Below are 19,511 nucleotides of genomic sequence, written 5' to 3' on the forward strand. Positions count from 1 at the left end.
ACCTATGTGATTTGCCCAAGGCTAATAGCCATTGCAGTTAGAAGGACTTGAACCCAGAGATAATTGAGTCATACAGGTCAGTTTTCTATACCACTTTGCCACTGCTGCCTCTTGACCATACAAAAACAACCAAAAATCATTGCATGTCCTGGAGTTTATGTTCTACATGGGGGCAACAGGTACCCAGGCTTAGAAAAATATATACAAGATAAATAAAAAGTATTGAGAAGGGCACTTAAAAGTCTGAACCACGCAAGTCACTTAACCTCTCAGTCCTCCCATATTAGCTAACATTTATTAAGTTTTGTGGTTTTCTAAATGTTTCTGTATGTGCAGCTGTGTAGTCAAGTCAAATGAAGAAGCTATTCAATCTGCTCCTTGGCAGAGAGAACCAAATTTAGGATTTAAAATTTCCTGTAGCTAGTCAGTTGAATAAATATATATCAAGTCCCTACTACGTGCCAGGAAACTGTGGCATGTGGGTACAAAGACAAAAAAACCAGTCCCTGCTCTCAAGAAGCTCAGAGTCTAATGGGAGAGGTGTAAACAACTATGTACAAACAAGATACAGGATAAATTGGGGGGGGGGGGGGGTCGGTGTTTCAGGGGCAAGGTTCTAAGTTTAAGGAGAAATAGGAAAGACTTCTTGAAGAAGGTAGGACTTTGAGACGTGAAGGAAACCCAGAAAGTCAAGAGGTGTTGATGAAGAGGGTGAAAATTCCAGGCATTCTGGGGCAGTCAGTGAAAAATGCCCCATTCTGGAAATGGAGTAGTTTTTTTTCCCTGCAAAGATTCTCAAAATCAAGTCAAGAAATATTTATAAGTGCCTACTACGTGTCAGGCACCATGCTAAGGGGATACAAAGAAAATTTAAAAACAGTCCCTGCTCTGAAGATGGCTCACAAGCTAATGGGGAGAGCGAAGGGAGTTTCCGCACCGGGATGTTCCCACTACTATGCTATTACAGGTCCAGACACCCGCACTCTCACCGCCCCCCCCCCCAAAAAAAAAAGTAGGCCCTCGATAACTATTAAGATAAGTACACTTCCTGTACTGTACTGTACTGTACTGTACAAAGTGCCTAGTACTCTGCAGCTTTAGGAAAGATTGCTCCCCGCTGGAGTCTGTTTCCCGACCCCTTTCCACAGAGCGATCCCCAGGGACCGTGCCTGGGCACGTGCCTGCGCTTCATGGGAAAGGGAAGAGGAAGGAGTCACCACATCCCCCTTTCCCCGGCAGCAGCCTGGAGCTCAACAGACCCGGGCCAGGGGAGCAAGCGAAGCAAAGGTCTGGCTGTTGCTGTTCTCGCGAGACCTGCGGCGACGGGGGAGGGAGAGGCGACAGAGGCGGAGGTATTTCTGTAGTGGCTCCTTAGAGTCCCTTGTTCCATAGACAGCCAAAGTCCTCGCGCTGACACTTCCGCGAACATGGCGGCAAGTGCGCGGAGAGCTGCTTTAATCGCGATTTGGTGCAGTCGTCTGCGTCGTGGCCTAGCCGAGGGCCGGCGGGCGCTTCCCCGACCAGGCCCCCTGGCTGTGGCCGTGGCGGGGACAGCGGCGGCAGGAGTAGGAGCGGTCTGGTATACGGGACGCCTAGACCTCCGAACGGGCAATCGCTTCACAGTCCTTGCGCAGGTAAGGCTGAAGACCCCAGTGTGAGAGGAGCCGCCCTAGGGGCGGAGCGTGAAGTGAGGGGCGGGGCCTAAGGGGCGAAGGCAGCTGTGGAAGGCGCTGTCCTTCCTGCTCCCTGTCCCAAGGTAGGCTCTTAATTATACTTTGCTGATTGATGGTTGGCTCCTTGATAGAGCCCTTGTGCCTATCTAGAAAAGGATCAGGAAATAAAGTAAAATAGGATGAGATTTTTGTTCGGTACCCTGTGCCTAGGGTAAACCTCCCTAAACTCCCTACCTTGCCGAGGACCCCAGACAGGCTGTATTTCCTTCTTCTAATATTTTTCCTCTCCCCTCTCTCTCCCTCTTCACCCCCTGCATCTGGGTCTGGGGTCTCTGACTCACTTGAAGAGCCAGGGTAAAGAAAGTAATGAGAATCCTTTTATAGGCTATTGGTTTCTGAAAATTACACAGAAGTTCAGGAGTCATTCATTCAAAGTTGAAAGTATTTGAAATACACCCCCTCCCCCCCAATTCCCAGAATCTGTAAAAATGACAACAAGGGTTCTGTCAGTGAAGTTTTACAATGGTTTGGTTTTTTTTTCCTTCTGGTGGAGTACCAAAATCTTTGCACAAAATCTTTGTTAAATTCTGAAATAGTCTTACTTAATAGTGCTTATCATATAAATATTATCCATACATTTTCCAAATCCAATTGCATGGTATTTTTTTAACCCGGAAAAAAAAAAGCAAACCTGCTGATTGGATAAGAGAGGATGGCAATGTGCAGATTGCCTCAAAAGTCTTCGTGCAGTTTGAAACTAGGTTGACATAGCTAAACGATAGTGTTAGTGATCAGGCCTAGGATCAGGAAGAGGAGTTTTCAATTCCTGCAATTATCTCAGACACTTAGTCTGGACAAGTCATTTAACCCCTTTCTGCCTCAATTTCCTTATCTGGAAAATAGGGATAATAACACCAACTTCCCAGGGTTGTTGTAAAGATAAGATGAGATAATATTTGTAAAGTGCTTTGCAAACCTTAAAGCACTATATAAATGCTAATTATAGTCGTTGTAATTTTTTATAACTGCACTAATAGATGTTTGGGACTTCCTGTATATTTGTAAATGAAGGTTGATGGTTAAACCAAAGAAAATAAAAGTTTTTTTTAAATGTCAAACTTGTAAATTATGCTCCTATGAAAATTATTATATAAATATATTATATAAATATAAAAATTACATATAAATTATTATATATAAATAAAGATTAAACAAACTTTTCTTCAAGTTTATGCCTTTAAATCAAGACTTAGAAATAGAGATGAGAGAAGCTTAGAGGTCATCTAGTCCAACTCCTTTATTATTGGAGGAAATCCAAAGAAGCAGAGTGACTTTTTCAGTCACATAGTAAATGGCAGAACTAGTATTTAATGTTTTCTGACACTAAATCCAGCATTCTTTCCCTTATATTACAGAGCTCATCATAACTACTACAAAATAGTAAAGGACGGAGTGTACTTGAAAACTTTTGAGGAAGTAGTGACTTGATAGTATTTTTATAGGCTTCTTTCTGACATATGTATTTCTTTGACTAAAATTTCTATTTATTTTTTTCTTTTTGGATTTTAAAATTAAAATGCAAGTTTTCTAATTTGTTTACTTTTTATATAGCCTTTAGATTTATTTGGTACTTCCCTCAGAAAAGCTTAGGGAATATTCAGATAAAATAGATTTAAAAGTAGGACATGAAAATTCAAATAATCTGGCAAATGATAATTTGGTATTGTAGTAAAGCATCACATAGGTAAACAATGTATAGTTCTCCCCCATTTTGCATTTGTGAACATCATTGCCAATAGTAGAAAAGGGAAGTATTAATGATGTCCAAGAAAACTATTTAACAACCTTGTGGCAAGATTAGACTTTTAAACTTATAACTGGTTTTCCTAATTGATATCTTGTCTCTTTTCCAATTCACTCAGTATATATATACAAAATAATACAAAATCAGAAACAAGTGAGGATAAAGGTAAGCAGTATCAAAATTAAGACTACATGTTAACTATGTTAACTTGTTGCAGGAGAAATATACTTAAGAAAATTTTTAACTGGAGAATTCTTGATCTGTGTACCTGAAAATGTTATTTTTTCCTAATTGACTTTTTTTTCCCACTCCCTGCAGAGGAGACAGTAATAGAAAAGTTAAGAGGGGTGGATTTGGAAGGAAAGATAATAAATTGTTTTGGGGCATGTTGAATTTGAGATGACCTATTGGACACTCAGTTTATGATGTCAAAAAAAGTCATTGCTGATGTGAAACTGAAGGTCAAGAGGGAGATTAGGGCTGGATATGTAGAACTAGGTCATCTGCATAAAGATGATAATTGAACTATAGAAGCTAATGAGAGAACCAAGTGAAATAGTAAAGGCCAGGAGTTCTTAATCTGGAGTCTGTGAATTTGTTTCTTTAATATTCTGATAATCATGTTTCAGTATAATTGGTTTTCTTTGTAGTCTTATGTATTGTATTTTATGCATTTAAAGACATTCTGATAAATTGTCCTTAGGCTTCAACAGACTGACAAAGAGGTCCATCACACACACACACACACACACGCACAGAATTCCTATTCTAGAGGGAGAAGCGGGAGGATCTACCAGAATAGAGCCTTGGGGCATGAGTTGGGACCAAGAGAAAGACTGTGAGCCATGTTCTAAACTTATTGAGGAAGAAAAGAAAAAGTCCTTGGTGGATAGTAATGACCACCAGGCTCTTGATTGGATGGTAAATTTGAATAGAGTGAACCTCAAAGGCGGAGGAGTTACTTAGTGTTGGTGGTAGAGGGAGAGTCTAGAAATGGCAGTGGAGAATAAGGGGTATTCCAACTCCCTTACCAGAACCAGTGAATTGGGGAACATGACCAAAAACAGTAGTTATTAAACTTTTTTTGTGTCAAGACCCCTTTACACTCTTAAAAATTATTGAGGACTCCAAAGCACTTTTGTTTATATGGGTTATATCTATCAATATTTACCATATTAGAAATGAAAATATCTTAGTATTGTTGATTATGCTTAACCACATCCCCCTTCAGACTACATACACCTTGACCTAAAATACAACCAGTCCTGGGATGAAGTGTCATCAACACGGAGCCAGCTTCCATTGAGTGCCAGAAGATGGAAGAGTGAGAAGGGAAAAGGTTTAAAATTAAAACAAGTTTGTTCATTATGGAGCAAGTTTTCCAAAGAGCACAGTAAAAAGGACAGGCAGATCTAATGTGGGACTTTGTGGGGTGGGGAAGTTAGAAGCGAGGGGGATAGGAGTAAGGAAGTGGGTAATTGAAAATGAAATTGCTAATTCAGCAGCCGTGGTTCAGAATCCCTGGGATGAGGAAAGCACAAGGAGGTAGGAATATGTTCACTTTAGAGAAATGAGTCCAAGCTGGTTATCTATGTCCATGGTTGGAGTGAGGTTCATTCTGCCCTTCTTTCTCATGAATACTGATTTCCACTTCTGAACAATAATGTACATTCTTTGGAAATGAGGGGTCTTAAAAAGACAAAAAGAATCAGTAAACATTTTCAAAATAAATGGTGTTATAAATATTTTTCTACTTGCAAAATGGTGTTTTTACTTAGTCTCCCTAGGAGACATCTACAAATTTGCATTACATCTGAAAGTTTTCTTTCCCCTAAACATTTTATTAGTATACTTCTTCTAGATCTTGTCTTTGGCCCTTTCTTTGGGGGAAAAAAAATCCCAAGATGGTATGGACAAGAACTTTGATACATCTTAGCACCTGCTACTATCCTCACCTGATAGCTTGTTGAATGTCACTAAGAGGGAAATAGTTAAATATACTTCCAGGTGGAGCACTGATGCTTTCAAAAATTTAATGAAGTATAGCAATTTGCATTATAAGTGTCACAGAACACTTTCCTCATAATAATAATAAGGTACTACTATATCTTTTTTTTTTTTTTTTTAGTGAGGCAATTGGGGTTAAGTGACTTGCCCAGGGTCACACAGCTAGTAAGTGTTAAGTGTCTGAGGCCGGATTTGAACTCAGGTACTCCTGACTCCAGGGCCGGTGCTCTATCCACTTCGCCACCTAGCTGCCCCCGGTACTACTATATCTTTTAAATATAAAGTGAGGCTCAAAAAGGTAAAGTGACTTTCCTGTGGTCCCATCCTGTCTAAGTCCTTGCTTTCCATGTTGCCACAGCCACTTTCTCCTTTGCTCTACCCACCAAAGGAAAATCCAAGAAATCCTATGAAACACTTATTTTTTGGTAACAGATCAAAATATCAACCAATGGGGGACATTTGGGTTTATTTTTTTTAACTAGGAGGAAATGTGATATGAAGTACTTCTTTCTGCCATAGCTAGATTTCACAATACTCTACTCCTGACAGTTTTGATGACAGGAAACAAATCTTCGGATTTCTTTACCACTCCCTTTGCCTATTCACAATTAGTTGGGAATGCATGTTAAATTTGTGTAATTATCCATGGTAATAGTAGATAGGAATGGTATAGATAATAGTGTTGTATATAATTTGAAACCTTCATTTTAGTGGATAGTCACCACCAAACCTTTCTTCAGTGCTGCTAATAAGGCATTATAATATTTGACAGAAATGAAACTCTCCTTTGTGCTTTTTTTCTTGCTCATACATGGCCAAAAGATAGGAAATAGAAGGAAGAGATAATCTGTAAGTGGATCATTTGCAGTAAATAATGTGATTATATGGTAGCTCTTTAAATTCTATATGAAGTCATGTGAAAAGGAGTCACACTTGAATCAAAAAGAAATAAAATAAAATAAATTTACTAATTTAAAATTTTTTCAATATTGATTCTTTCCAGTCTTGACTGTTTCTATCCACTAGCTTTTGTTCTTTTTAAAACATTTCCTTTGTTCTTTCTTCAGTTTCATATTTTGTTAATATTATTTTGACAAATTTATTTTGTCCTAGAAGTTTTTTTTACAGTGAATTCAATTCAGCGGGTATTTATTAAACATCTCCTAGTGCCAAGCATAGGGGATAAAAACACTAAAATGAAACAGTCCTTCTCTTCAAGTAGCTCCCATTGTCCTTGTGGAAAATAGTAAGTATACAGAGAAGTAAATACCAAATGTATACAAAATATACAATAGTTTGGGGATAAAGGAAACTAAACTAGGGATTCACAAAAAAGCCTCATACTGAGACGACACTATAAGGGAGTTCAGAAATCTAAGAGGTGAAGGGGAAAAGGGACAGCCTATGCAAAGGCTCTGAAACAGGAGATGAAATGGCATGTTTGAGGAATAGTTACTAGACCAGTTTGTCTGATATTTAGAGTACATGAAAGGGAATAATGTGAAATCAGTCAGGAACAATAGGCTAGAACTGGATTGTGAAGGCTTTAAGTGCCAGACAGGTGAGTGTGTATATATTTTATCCCAGAGGCTATAGAGGAGTGACTGGTCAGGCCTGTGCTTTATAAATATAAATTTGACATCTGTTTTGAGTTGAATTTGGATCTTGACTTGAGTTTGGATCAGAGAATGGAGAGACTTGAAGCAGGAAGACCAAGGTCACATATCATTAATGACTAAGAAGGGACAGGAAGCCAATTCTACTGACTTCCCAATCCAATATGCTTTCTACTATGCTATTGTTCCCTCCTCTAGGAATAGGCCCTCTCCCTGGTCACATATTGTATTGCTTCTATCACTAGCTTGTGAAAGCAAGAGAATCCCTGTTGCCTTTAGGATAAACTATAAATTTATAGGCTTTGGATTTTAAGTCCTTCAGAGTCTAACTCTAATCTGCCTTGCTACTTTTCGTGGATTTTAATTTCCATTTATACACTCTTGCTTCCAACCAAACCTACTTCACTCTTGCCTAGAATACACTTCCTGCTCACTTTCATTTCTATTTCCTTTAAAGGCTCATTTTGTGTTCCACCTCCTACCAAAAACATTTTGTGATCCTTCTAGTTGTTAGTGTTCTTCTTCCCTGTCCTCAAATTACACAGGACCATAGATTTTAAAATGGAAGAGCCACAGATTTAGTTCCAATGCTTTCATTCTACAGATAAGAGACTAGGTCTAAAGAGGATAAGTGACTTACTAAGGGTCACTCAGGTAAACAGTAGCAGAACTAGAATTTCAAAATAGTCCTCTGTTTTCCTTTGTCTTTATGTTCAGTATCTTTCCATTTTATTTTTCCGGTTGCCTCCTACGTTTTATGTAGAATGTAAGCTCCTTGAGGGCAGAGGCTGGTTTCCCTTTGTCTTTTGTAAATCACCAGTAACTTGCAGGTAATCAACACTTAAAGGCTTGTTGACCTAAGTTAGGGTTCAAAGTGTCCTTATATTCTCTATTGTCTAAATGCTTGAGTGTTCCCAGAACCTGGGAAAGGGTTTAGGCCTGATAGCATGATTAAGTGATGCAAGCTGTAGAGGCTGCCCTTATATTTGCTCTGATGTTCCTTCTCTAACCCATAGCTGGGACATTTTGGAGTCACTTGCCATTTCCTAGAAGATCTTTACCTAGTCTCTGTGCCTGGGTCATCCTTGGTCTGGCTTATTCCCCTACATACAAGCTTGCTTACCTGTTACTCTTAGTTGAAAAGTTGTCTTTGTTAGAAATTTTTGTATAAGTATCATTGCTGTTTGCAAACTTGTAATTACTAACTGATAAGGCATGTCTCTAGGCCTATAGTTTCTGAACTTTGGGGGGGGAATCTTTTTAGTGCTTCCCACTTTCCATAAATCAATCTGTGCAAATAATTATTTTACCTTCTATTTTATTCAGATATAATTTAAGAAGTATTTTAAATGAATAATAAATTTTAATCATGCAATAAAAATATGTTGTGTCTGACTCTTTGTGCCATTTGGGGTTTTCTTAGCAGAGATACTGGAGTAGTTTGCCATTTCCTTCTCCAGCTCATTTTACAGATGACGAAATTAAGGCAAACCAGTTAAGTCACATAGCTAGTAAGTATCTGAGGTCATATTTGAACTCAGGTAAAGTCACATGGGTAATAAATGAGTCAGAATTTGAACCTGGGTCCTTTGGCTCTAAATCAGCACTCTTTCCACTGAACTGTGCTGGTTTCCAAGGGCAAGTAACAGTGGAGGATGTTGGACTGCCCTGGGCTCAATCTTTAAACCAGGGGTGGGAGAAAGGCAGATATTGACCTGCCCAGCTGTGAACTAGGGTAGCTTCTTAACAAGCTATTACCCCACCCCCTCTGAATCACACCTAACCCCAGAAACCTTCAGGAGGGAAAGGGGAAGAATTAGAGGAGGGATCTAGGAAGGCCCAGAAGAGCAGTGGGACCCTGAGGTTCCTATGTCCAGGGTGTGGCATAGGTTGGGGATTGTATATGTGCTATTGGACCATAGTGGGCATCATACATTGTTTCACAAACACCCCGCCCCCACCCCTACTTCCCTAGCTCACCAGTGATTTGGGAGTGTGATTCTTATGACCAAGTTGTATTTTTTTTTTCTTAAAATGACCATCCACCCCACTTAAAAAAAAAAACTAGAAGCACATGACTCTTAAGCTCAGTGAATATATTTCTCTTAAAATTTTAATTGTGAAGTTGCTGTTTTTATAGTATTTGAGTAAGTCTTCATGTTTTATTTTTAAAATATGGCAGCATGTCTTCAAGGTTAAGGAACTTTTAAAAAATAATTAATAATTTCTAAGAGTTAAAGTATTTCAAAAAGTTATATTAGGAGTTAAAAATCAAACAGTTCCTGGAAGAGATAAAAATACAAATGTTGTGGCTAATAAAATAGTTGCAGTGTTGAATTCTCTTAATTTTTTCATAGTTTAGACATACAATGTTTTTCTGGCAGTAACTTCAAGTCCCTATTGCATTTCTGTTAGTAATTTGATTTCAATTTTGCATGGGCTTTCTGACAGCTCTTTACTGGAAGTTTCCTCCAAATCTCCAAGGGCATACTGGTATTTACATAACTAAGAATTAGTAGATTTTAATTTCCTTTACTTCTTTCAGTGATAAAACCTATATATGCTGTCAGTATCATAAAGTAGTATCTTCCTCAATCAAATATTTTATAGTAAATTATTTTTTATGAATAAAGTTTTTAAAAGTTACCTAAACTTGGGGGGCCGAGCCAAGATGGCGGAGGAAAGACATTAAACGCACAGGCTCCTGATACAATTACCCCAAAAATAGCAATAAAAGAACCCTTGGGGCAGAAAAACACACAAAAATATGAGCTGAAAGTTTTCTCCAGCTATAGATAGATTTCAAGGGGCTGTGCTGGGTCATGAATAAAGCCTTATCCCGCAATCGGGCCAACCCACCAGACACCCACTGGAGGAATTTGCCCCAGTGCCTCTGAATCAGCTGCGGCACTGACGCCTTCTGGAACCAAGCGCCCGGTTGGGCTGAACGGCTGGCCCCGGCGGGGTAAGTGCAGGGGTACCAGTAAACTGGGGGGAAGGATTCGACTGTCCCACTCCAGCAGGCAACCAGGAGGAAATCCTGAGTGGCTGAAGGCCCAGGTTGGGCAGGGGAGCAGGCAGGCTCATCAGAAGCTAAGAACCACACCACAGAAAGCTTTGCTGGTTGGTTGCTTAGTAAGTAGACCTGAGATTATCTCTGGACCTGAGAACAGGCCAGGTGAGATTAAAACCTGCCCCCCCTCCCCCAAACCAAAACACCTGGGACCCTCTGACCCTCTGAAGCTGAGAACAGAAGCGGAGCCGAGGAGCAGCGGGGGGGGCCCCCCCCACCCCCCCACCCCCACCCCAGGTGGAGAGTTTAAAATCAAATGAAAGCAGGGCCAGGCAGGCTGAGAAGAAGCCAACCATCCCCTGTGCCATGCTGTAGCTTAAACAGTGTGTCCTGGAAGCAGCGTCACACTTTAAGAAGGAGTTAAAAGCCAAGAAATAGTAAGCCACGATGAGTAGGCAGAGAAAGCAGAAGACCATCGAAAACTTCTTTGGGGGTAAGGAAGGCCACAATACAACCTCAGAAGAAGATAATAACAGGGTCAAAGCTCCAACATCCAAAGCTTCCAAGAAAAATATGAACTGGTCTCAGGCCATGGAAGCTCTCAAAAGGGACTTTGAAGAGAAAGTAGGAGAAATAGAAAGAAAATGTAGAGAAAAGGAGGAAAGAATGGAAAGGGAAATGAGAGCAATGCAGGAGAGTCATGAGAAAAAAGTCAACAGTTTGAAAAGCCAAATGGAAAAGGAAATTAAAAAACTGTCTGGCAAAACGTATGGTACCTACTTTGCTGGGCTTTTATGAAGAAAATTCTCTGTCAAGCTTAAGGTACTATATACAGGTTATAATGAACAGGATACTATCAGAAAAACCTGGAAAGACCTACATGAACTGAAGCAGAGTGAAATGTACTATATACAAAATAACAGCAATAGTCGGGGATGATCTGCTGGGAAGCATGTAGTTATTTTCAGCAAGGCAATGATCCAATATAACCCTGAAGGACTTATGAAGATTGCAGCCCATCTGCAGAGAAAGAACTGATAGTATCTGAAAACAGATAGAAACACATTTTTTAAAATGTTTTTTTCTTTTCCTCTTTGACAATTCCTTAATCTGAAGTTTGGGTTTTTTTGACTGTTTTCTCTCACAACTAGCTAATATGAGTTCTTGTGGGTGGGGAGTGGGAATGGAGGGGGGAAGAGAAGTTGGAACACAAAGTTTTTTAAAAATCGATGTTAAAATTTTGTTTCTACATATATTTTGGAAAATAAAATTCTATTTAAAAAAAGTTACCTAAACTCATTGTAGTGGAGACCAGAATAATTGCTATAATTACAAAAATGTCATGATGTTAGATATGGATAGATATCAGCATTCTATGTATATATTAATTTCTGTTAATTTAGAAATAAAAAATTAATTTATAAGGAAATTAAGACTAATTTTAGATGGCAAACTTCTAGAGGGCAGGGACTATGTTAGTTAAATTGCTTTGTACAGTCTCATGAAAATACTTTCATCAGTGATGGCAACAATAGCCAACGTTTTTATTGCTCTGTACTATTTATAAAGTGCTTTGTACATATTATCTTACTTGATCTTCGTAACAGTAATGATGTAAGTAATAGGAGAATTTTTACCCCACTTTACAAATGAGTAAACTAATAGGACTTCGAGAGGTGAAATAATTTGCCCAAAATCATTTGCAGAACTGACATTTAAGCCTGTGTCATCTGTTTCCAAGTTCAACATTTTTGAAAAACTAAATTTTAAACTAATAATCAGATATATAGCAATTTCATACACAATTTTAGAGGTTTTTGTTTCAAAATAATATTTCTTCCATTGCTGAAAAATAAGCATCTTTGCAGAATTATATCTTATGTAACAAGTCTTAGAAATAGAATAAGCATAGAAAAAACATACCTCATTTTACCTTGCAGACAAGGTAACTTGATAATTTTCAACTCTTTATCATATCACGGAGGTATTATTTGAGAAAACTTTGTGTTATTCCCTTTTCCTCACCTCCTCATTTTCCAAAGCTCATGTTGACATTCCAACATTCCTTTGCCTTTTCTTTGTGAAATCTATCACTACAGTCTGAATGATTTTGAATCCAGTGGAAAAAAGATTTTTAAAAAGATTTTTCACTTTTTGGAGCTTCAGAAAGAGTAGACTTATGTAGGTAACTAGGTTAGGTACTTGACTGAATTGAAATGCAAAAAACAAAATTTTTTTTAACTTCTCAGAACAGTTTTTTTTCTTTGATTTAGATCAGCACATTAGAATATTTTCAATAGTCATCATTTGAATGGATAAGAAATAACCTGATTGTCAATCCTGATTCTATTATTCTTAATTAACTATCACTTTACAGCTTTATTCAGTAAGTATATAATAATCTGAACATCCAAAATTGCAAAACAAATAATTGGATAATTATTCATAAAAGGATTCTTTACAAAAGGAACCACAAGGTTCTTTTAAATAGTATATTTTAAATGATCTAGTTTAAAACAAAAATGAAATAAAATTATCTACCTAAAAATTGATTTATATGCTAGACACACAGCAGTTTTCTTTTTTTTCTTTTGTTTTAAGACCCCTTTAAACTCTTGTAAATTATTAAGGATCTTAAAGAGCTCTTGTTTATGTAGGTTATTGTAGCTATCAATATTTATAGTATTAAGAATTAAACTTAGTATTTTTCTGAAAATTGTTTTGACCTTGCAGACCCCCTGAAAGGGTGTTGGGGACTCCAAGAGGTCCTTTAGACATACTTTGAGAACTGCTGCTTTGCAAGAATATATCCACTACATAAAACAAAACGTGTGTGTGTGTGTGTGTGTGTGTGTGTGTGTGTGTGTGTGTGTGTGTGTGTGTGTGTGTGTGTAAAGTGTAGGGCAAGGGGTTAGGGTTTGAATTAGTGATTCCATCCAAGTAAGGAATTTGCAGTGTAGAAACTCCCTTCGTCAATGCAGACCTGTAACACATTTCTAATTTATCCTTTTTTAGAGAGTTTCTGGGGCACTAAGAGGTTAAGTCAAATCACTGAGCATTTGTTAGGCATTTACTATGTGCCAGGCACTGTGGTAAGAGCTGGCACTTAAAAATAGAAGCAAAAAATATTTTAAAAAGAAGAAAATGATGACAGTTCCTGCCTTCAAGAAGCTTACATTCTAACAGGGGAAAACAACATATAAACTTACCTGCAATCAGTGTGTGTCAGAGGCAGGTCATCTTGACTCACTGCAAATGAGCAGCCTGCCATATCGAATAGAGAACTGGCCTTGAATTCAGAGGGACCTAGATTCTAGTTACATCTCTGACACATACTAGCTTTGTGACTATGGGGAAGCAATTTAACTTCTCAGTGTCACAAGCAACTGTCTAAGACCATAAGTTGCACAGGAGTTGTATATCTACATCATTTAAGGAACTTAGTATGCTGGGAATTCTCTGCATGGATAAAATCACAGGTTTACACTATCTGTGCCCACCCCTTACCCAAAATATAGACATATGCATGCATATGTAAACCTCCATATAATATATATTGTTTTATGTTTTATGTAATGTATTCCCGAAAAGTTATGCTCATTAGATGTTTGTAAACAGGATAATTATAAACTTATTATTTGAAAGATTCATGTAACTCATAAAGAATTCTTTTATGAGTAATTGCCCCTTTAATTTGTTTTATAACTTTGGATTTTCATGTTACTGATATCTACATATCTACATGTCAATGTAGATATAGAGAGAATACTTAATGAGGAAGTTTGACTTTTCTGATGTCAAAATCTACTAAGAAGAGACTATGAAGCCATATGTGTGTGTTATGATATTATTATCATTATTTTTAATTATATTTTTTCTTCATCTGTCTCTCTCCAGCTCTCTCCTAGTAAACCAGCATTGTATAAAGCGATTTAAGCTAAATTGCTTAAATTGTGAAAAACAGTGGTTAAAGATAAATTAGAGGGAGTTCTCTCAAAATAAAGGGGAAAAAGTGGAAAAGTACTTTCTTTTGATCAAAGCCACAGAATGTAAGAGATCAAAGTGACTCAGAGGTCATCTAATTCAATCCATGCCTTAACAAGGATCACCATTTACTGAAAGTCACACTCTCTTCCCTTCCCTTCACATAGCTCATTCCACCTTTTAATAGCTTTAATCATTAGGCATTGTGAAGACATGATTTTCCTAGTAATAAGGAGTTGATTTTTAATTTTCAAATGATTACATATATTGTATATCTCTCCTTTGGTTTTGCCTCATAGAAAAAAAGAAAGTAGCTGATCTTAGATCTGAACCTAAGGAAATTCTTTAAGGCTAGATTGCAGAATGGAGGAACTTTTCAAAACATTAAAATCATAGGTCCTTGATATAATGATATATTGCTGACATAAAGGTGAAGTCTTATAATTGTATGTCCGTGGTAAAAATTTATGAGCCAATTCTCATTCCAAACTTCTAACACTAAAAGAACCAGACACCCCCCCTCCAAAAAATTATTTTACTTTAAAATAAAAATTTTCATCCTATCTCTATTTTCATTGCCTTATGGTTAAAAAAAATGTACTATATTCTTTGGTACGGTATAGTCCTTTAAGGTACTCTTGAATTTCAGTCCTTCTATTGCTAGCCTGGCATAGATCTGAAAAATGATGTCCAGTCTCCAAATCTAGCAGCATACCTAGACCAATGGAGCTACACAATAGGGTCCCAATGACCAAAACACAGAACCACCTAAGTCTGAAATAGTGACTCTAGTTCTTGGCTTGAAAAAGGCCATTTGTAGCTTACTCTTCAAGGAAAAGAGAACAGTTACACTAAGTAGTAAGGTAACAGATTTTCTACCAAACATCCTATACCATAGTGTTCCAAGAAACTTCAGTATATTGAGGTGGCTAGTCTGAACAACCCTAATCAGTAATTACCGAGACTCCTATGTTGGCTTTTATGGGTCGTTATCTGCCTGCTAGGATTACAGATAGGTAAAAATGCCCTACGGGAAGCTTTGTTTAAATGGCATTTGGGATAAACAGTGCCATGTGGGTGGTCTGTACTGTGGTAGTCATATATATAAGAATAGATGTAGGCATTTCCGTATTCATAGTGTTGGCACAAGTTAGCCTAAAACCTGGACCCACACTCAGGACCAGAAGACTTTTAACACGTAACCATTTTAGTGAGTTATGCATGAATATTCTCGTCATTTAGTATACGTAAGAATAATCATATAAGGGAAAATGAACAATTAATCATTTAGACATTGTCTCTTAGGTGTTTAAATTCGTTTTCACCAAAGTATTTAAATGTAATGATTTTTTGTTTCACTGCCTCAATAAAATGACATCATGGCATCCCCAGTGCCCTTTCTCAGTTCTTGTCTTTCTTGACCTTTATGCAGCATTTGATATTGTTGTCCATCTCTTCTTTTCTTGTTTTCCATCATGTCGTTTTCTCTGAGTTCCCCACTCTCTGACCATGCTTCCTTGGTTTCCCATGTTGATTCTTCTTTATATCTCTCAGTGTGAGCATCTTCTAAGACTGTATCCTTCACTCTCTTCTTTTCTCTCTATCCTTTCTCCTTTGTCAGGATCTTTTATTCTTATGGCTTTGATTATCATCTGTAGACAGTCTGTATTGTCAAAACCCTAACCCCTATTGGAAGCTAGTGTATATATGTATATGTATGTGTCTGCATGTGTATACTGTTTATTAAGGGCAATCATTAGGGTCTGAGGGAAGAGTCCTCCCTGGAAAAGAGGTGATGGCTGAAGTCATAATGTAAAAGGATAAACTAGAGGTTGTTTTCAGATAACCCAGAGTCAGCCAAGTCCAAATCCAAAGGCTGTCAGAGAATTTGCAGTAGTACTTCCATTGCTAGGGAAGCAGCCTAGAATATTCTCATTCTCTCTCTCTCTCTCTCTCTCTCTCTCTCTCTCTCTCTCTCTCTCTCTCTCTCTCTCTCACACACACACACACACACACACACACACACACACACACACACACACACACACACACACACACACACACACCCTACCTTCCTCATATAGAAAGGAAGTGGAAAAATCACATGCTTCAGTCTTTGTTTAATCAATATCAGTTTTTTCTCAGGAGGTGGATAGTATGCTTCATCATTAGTCCTTTTGGATTGTCTTGGGTCATTGTATTGCTGATAATAGCTATATTCCTGTTGGATTTATCATAATCCTCTAACCCCACTCACTCTGCTAAACACCAGACCTGCTAGACTTTTCCATCTTATTTCTCTGCATTTTCATGGTCTCCTGACCATAAAGCATAACTCAGAAGGTATTGATAAAGATGTCACTACTGATGTTGTAGCACTTGAGCCTTTCACCGTTCTTTTTGCCCAAGTCTGGTTAGCTTGCAGCATGGCTCCAATAAACAAGACTTCCCTGGATTACACTATCATAGATACATAGAGAAGGCCATGTTGAAATACCAGACCCCTTAAACCACATTGACTTACTATGAAGAATTCCTAACTGGTTCTCTTTTTCCTTCCTTTATTGATAGTCAACTCTAAAAAGGTCGTGTAATAAGTCAACCAAAAACACCAGACATAAAATTTTACTTCTTCCTATTTTTATCTATTGCCTACTGGCAGTCTCTGAGTGGGAGAGTAACTAATGCAATCCTCAAGACTATTATAAGCAGCTGTTGCTTGCTAGCCTCCCAGTTTCAACTGCCTAACTTGCTTGATATGGTAACCTGTTGATCATCTTATCAGCTACCAGGTCTTGCCAAGTGTTTCCCTGAAATATCTCTAGTATCTGTCTCCTTTCCATTCCCACTATTGTTACCCTGGTTCAGACCCTTATTGCCTTTTACTAGAGTATTATAATAGCTTCCTAACTGTCCTTCTTTTTCTGTGCTATCATTGACACTACTAACAAAGTAATATTCCCAATAAGTAAGTCTGGTCAGGCCCGTCCTATACATAAATCCCTCCCCCTTGCCTACCAAATAAAAAACTCCTCAGTTTACTATGTAAAGTTTTACACAGCATGTCTTCATTCCTACCCATCCATTGTTATATCATTCCATTCTCCTTTGTGTACGTTATAGTCTAGCCAAACTAGATTCCTTAACTTCAGTTCAATTCATCAAGCATTTTAAAGGCACCTCTTATGTGCAAAACATGAGAGGCATTGGGACGTAGAATACACAGAAAGGAGTAATATGAAATAGAGCTAGAAAGACAGATTGAGTCTTGAATTCCCACCTAAGGAGTTTCTGTTTTGTCCTAGAAGTAATGGGGAACCACTGAAGTCCTTGGGCAGGGGGAACATAGTCAGACCCTTGGGAAGATTATTTTGGCGATAATATAGAAAATGAATCATACAGATAAGGGACTAGAAGCAGGGAAATCAGTTAGGAAGCTGACATGTAGTAATGAGGGCCTAAACTAGGATGGTGGCTGAGTGGAGACAAAGGGAATGATGGACTGTGAGACATGTAAAGATAGAAGTGACAAAATTTGGCAATTAATTGGAAACAGGGATTAGCAGAAGGAAGAGTTAAGGATAACTCTGAGGTTTTGAGTGTGTGTAACCAGGAGAATTACGAATTCAGAATTAAAAAAAAAAAAAGAAAAGAGTTTGGAGAATAGGATGAGCTCTTTTTTGAGCATGTTTAATTTGGGGTGCTGGTGAAACATCTAGGTAATAATATCCAGCAAGCAACTCTTGATGCAGGATTGGAGTTCTGGAAAAACATGACATCCCTCATTAATGAATTAGAACACACCCCATTCCTAATCTCTGCCCACTGAAATCTTTTCTCTCCCTTGAAGGCACAGCACAGATACTTCTTCCATGATGCTTTCCCTGATCATAGACATAATGATCTCCCCTCCTCAAAGGTTTCATGACATGCTATTTGAGATCTCCTATGTACATAACCATTTCCCACCTTTTAATGCTATATAAATGATACACATTTATATAGCAGTTTAAGATTTACAAAATGCTTTCCTCACAACAGTCTTGTGTGACAGATAGTGCAAATAGTATCATTCCCATTTTACAGTTATGTCTTAAAGACTGGTAATAACAATCACCCTGTATTCTCCTTTCCCAGGCTAATCCCTCTGTTTGTTTTTTACTGCAATCCTTATATACATTTAATAAACATTTTTATTTAAAGTTTGGGGTTTCAAATTACATCTCTCCCTTTCCTCCCCTCCCTTCTCCTTGAGGCAGTAAGCAATCAGACATAGGTTGTATGTGTAAAATATTTCCATGTTAGTCATTTTGTATAAATAAAAGAAAAAACATGAAAAATAGCACGCTTCAGTCTTTGCTTGATCAATATCAGTTTTTTTTTCTCTGGAGGTGGATAGTATGCTTCATCATTAGTCCTTTTGGATTGTCTTGGATCATTGTATTGCTGAGAAGAGCTAAGGCATTCACAGTTCTTTATCAAGTAATACTGCTGTTCCTGTATATAATGTTCTCCTGGTTCTGCTTACTTCATTCAACATCAGTTCATATAAGTCTTTTCAGGTTATTCTGAAATCATCCTGCTCATCATTTCTTATAATACAGTAGTATTCCATTATAATCATATACTACAGCTTGTTTAGCCATTCCCCAATTGATGGGTATCTTTTTGATTTCCAGTTCTTAGCCACCACCAAAAAAAAGCTACTATAAATATTTTTGTATAAATAGGTCTTTTTCTCTTTTTGGGGATGTCTTTGGGATATGAACCTACCAGTGGTATTGCTGGATCAAAGGGTATGCACAGTTTTATAGTCCTTTGGGCATAGTTCCAAATTGCTCTCCAGAATGGTTGGATCAGTTCACAACTCCGCCAACAGTGGATTAGTGTCCCAGTGTTCCCACATCCCCTCCAACAGACAACATTTTCCTTTTTTGTCATATTATTCATTTTGATAGGTGTGAGGTGGTAAATCAGAGTTGTTTTAATTTGAATTTCTCTGATCAATAGTGATTTAGAGCATTTTTATGACTGTAGATAGCTTTGATTTCTTTGTCTGAAAACTGCATGTTCATATCCTTATCAATTGGGGGATGACTTTTTTTTTAATTAATAAAGTATTTTATTTTTTTCCCATTACATGTAAAGATAGTTCTCAACTTTTGTTTATGCAAGCTTTCCAATTTCAGATTTTTCTCCCTCCCTCCCCTCCCTTCCCCCTCCCCTAGACAGCCGGTAATCTGATATAGGTTATATATATATATATATATATATATATATATATATACACACACATAATAACATTAAACATATTTCTGCATTAGATGACTTTTATTTTTATAAATTTTATTCAATTCTCTATCTAGTTTAGAAATGAGACCTTTATCAGAGATACTTATATCAAAAATTCTTTC

General features: G+C 37.6%; 1 protein-coding gene across 2 annotated transcripts in view; it reads left to right on the top strand.

Annotated features, from left to right (window-relative positions):
• Window positions 1–1,226: 1,226 nt before the first annotated feature.
• MICU2 (mitochondrial calcium uptake 2) overlaps window positions 1,227–19,511 on the top strand; it is a 165,414-nt gene continuing 147,129 nt past the window's right edge. For both annotated transcript variants that reach the window (XM_043998034.1, XM_043998035.1), the window contains exon 1: window positions 1,227–1,634. In XM_043998034.1, coding sequence (XP_043853969.1) covers window positions 1,428–1,634 — 207 coding nt within the window. In that variant the 5' untranslated portion in view covers window positions 1,227–1,427. The remainder of the gene's footprint in view (window positions 1,635–19,511) is intronic.

This window comes from Dromiciops gliroides, chromosome 3, assembly GCF_019393635.1.
Source record: "Dromiciops gliroides isolate mDroGli1 chromosome 3, mDroGli1.pri, whole genome shotgun sequence".
NCBI classification, from domain to species: domain Eukaryota; kingdom Metazoa; phylum Chordata; class Mammalia; order Microbiotheria; family Microbiotheriidae; genus Dromiciops; species Dromiciops gliroides.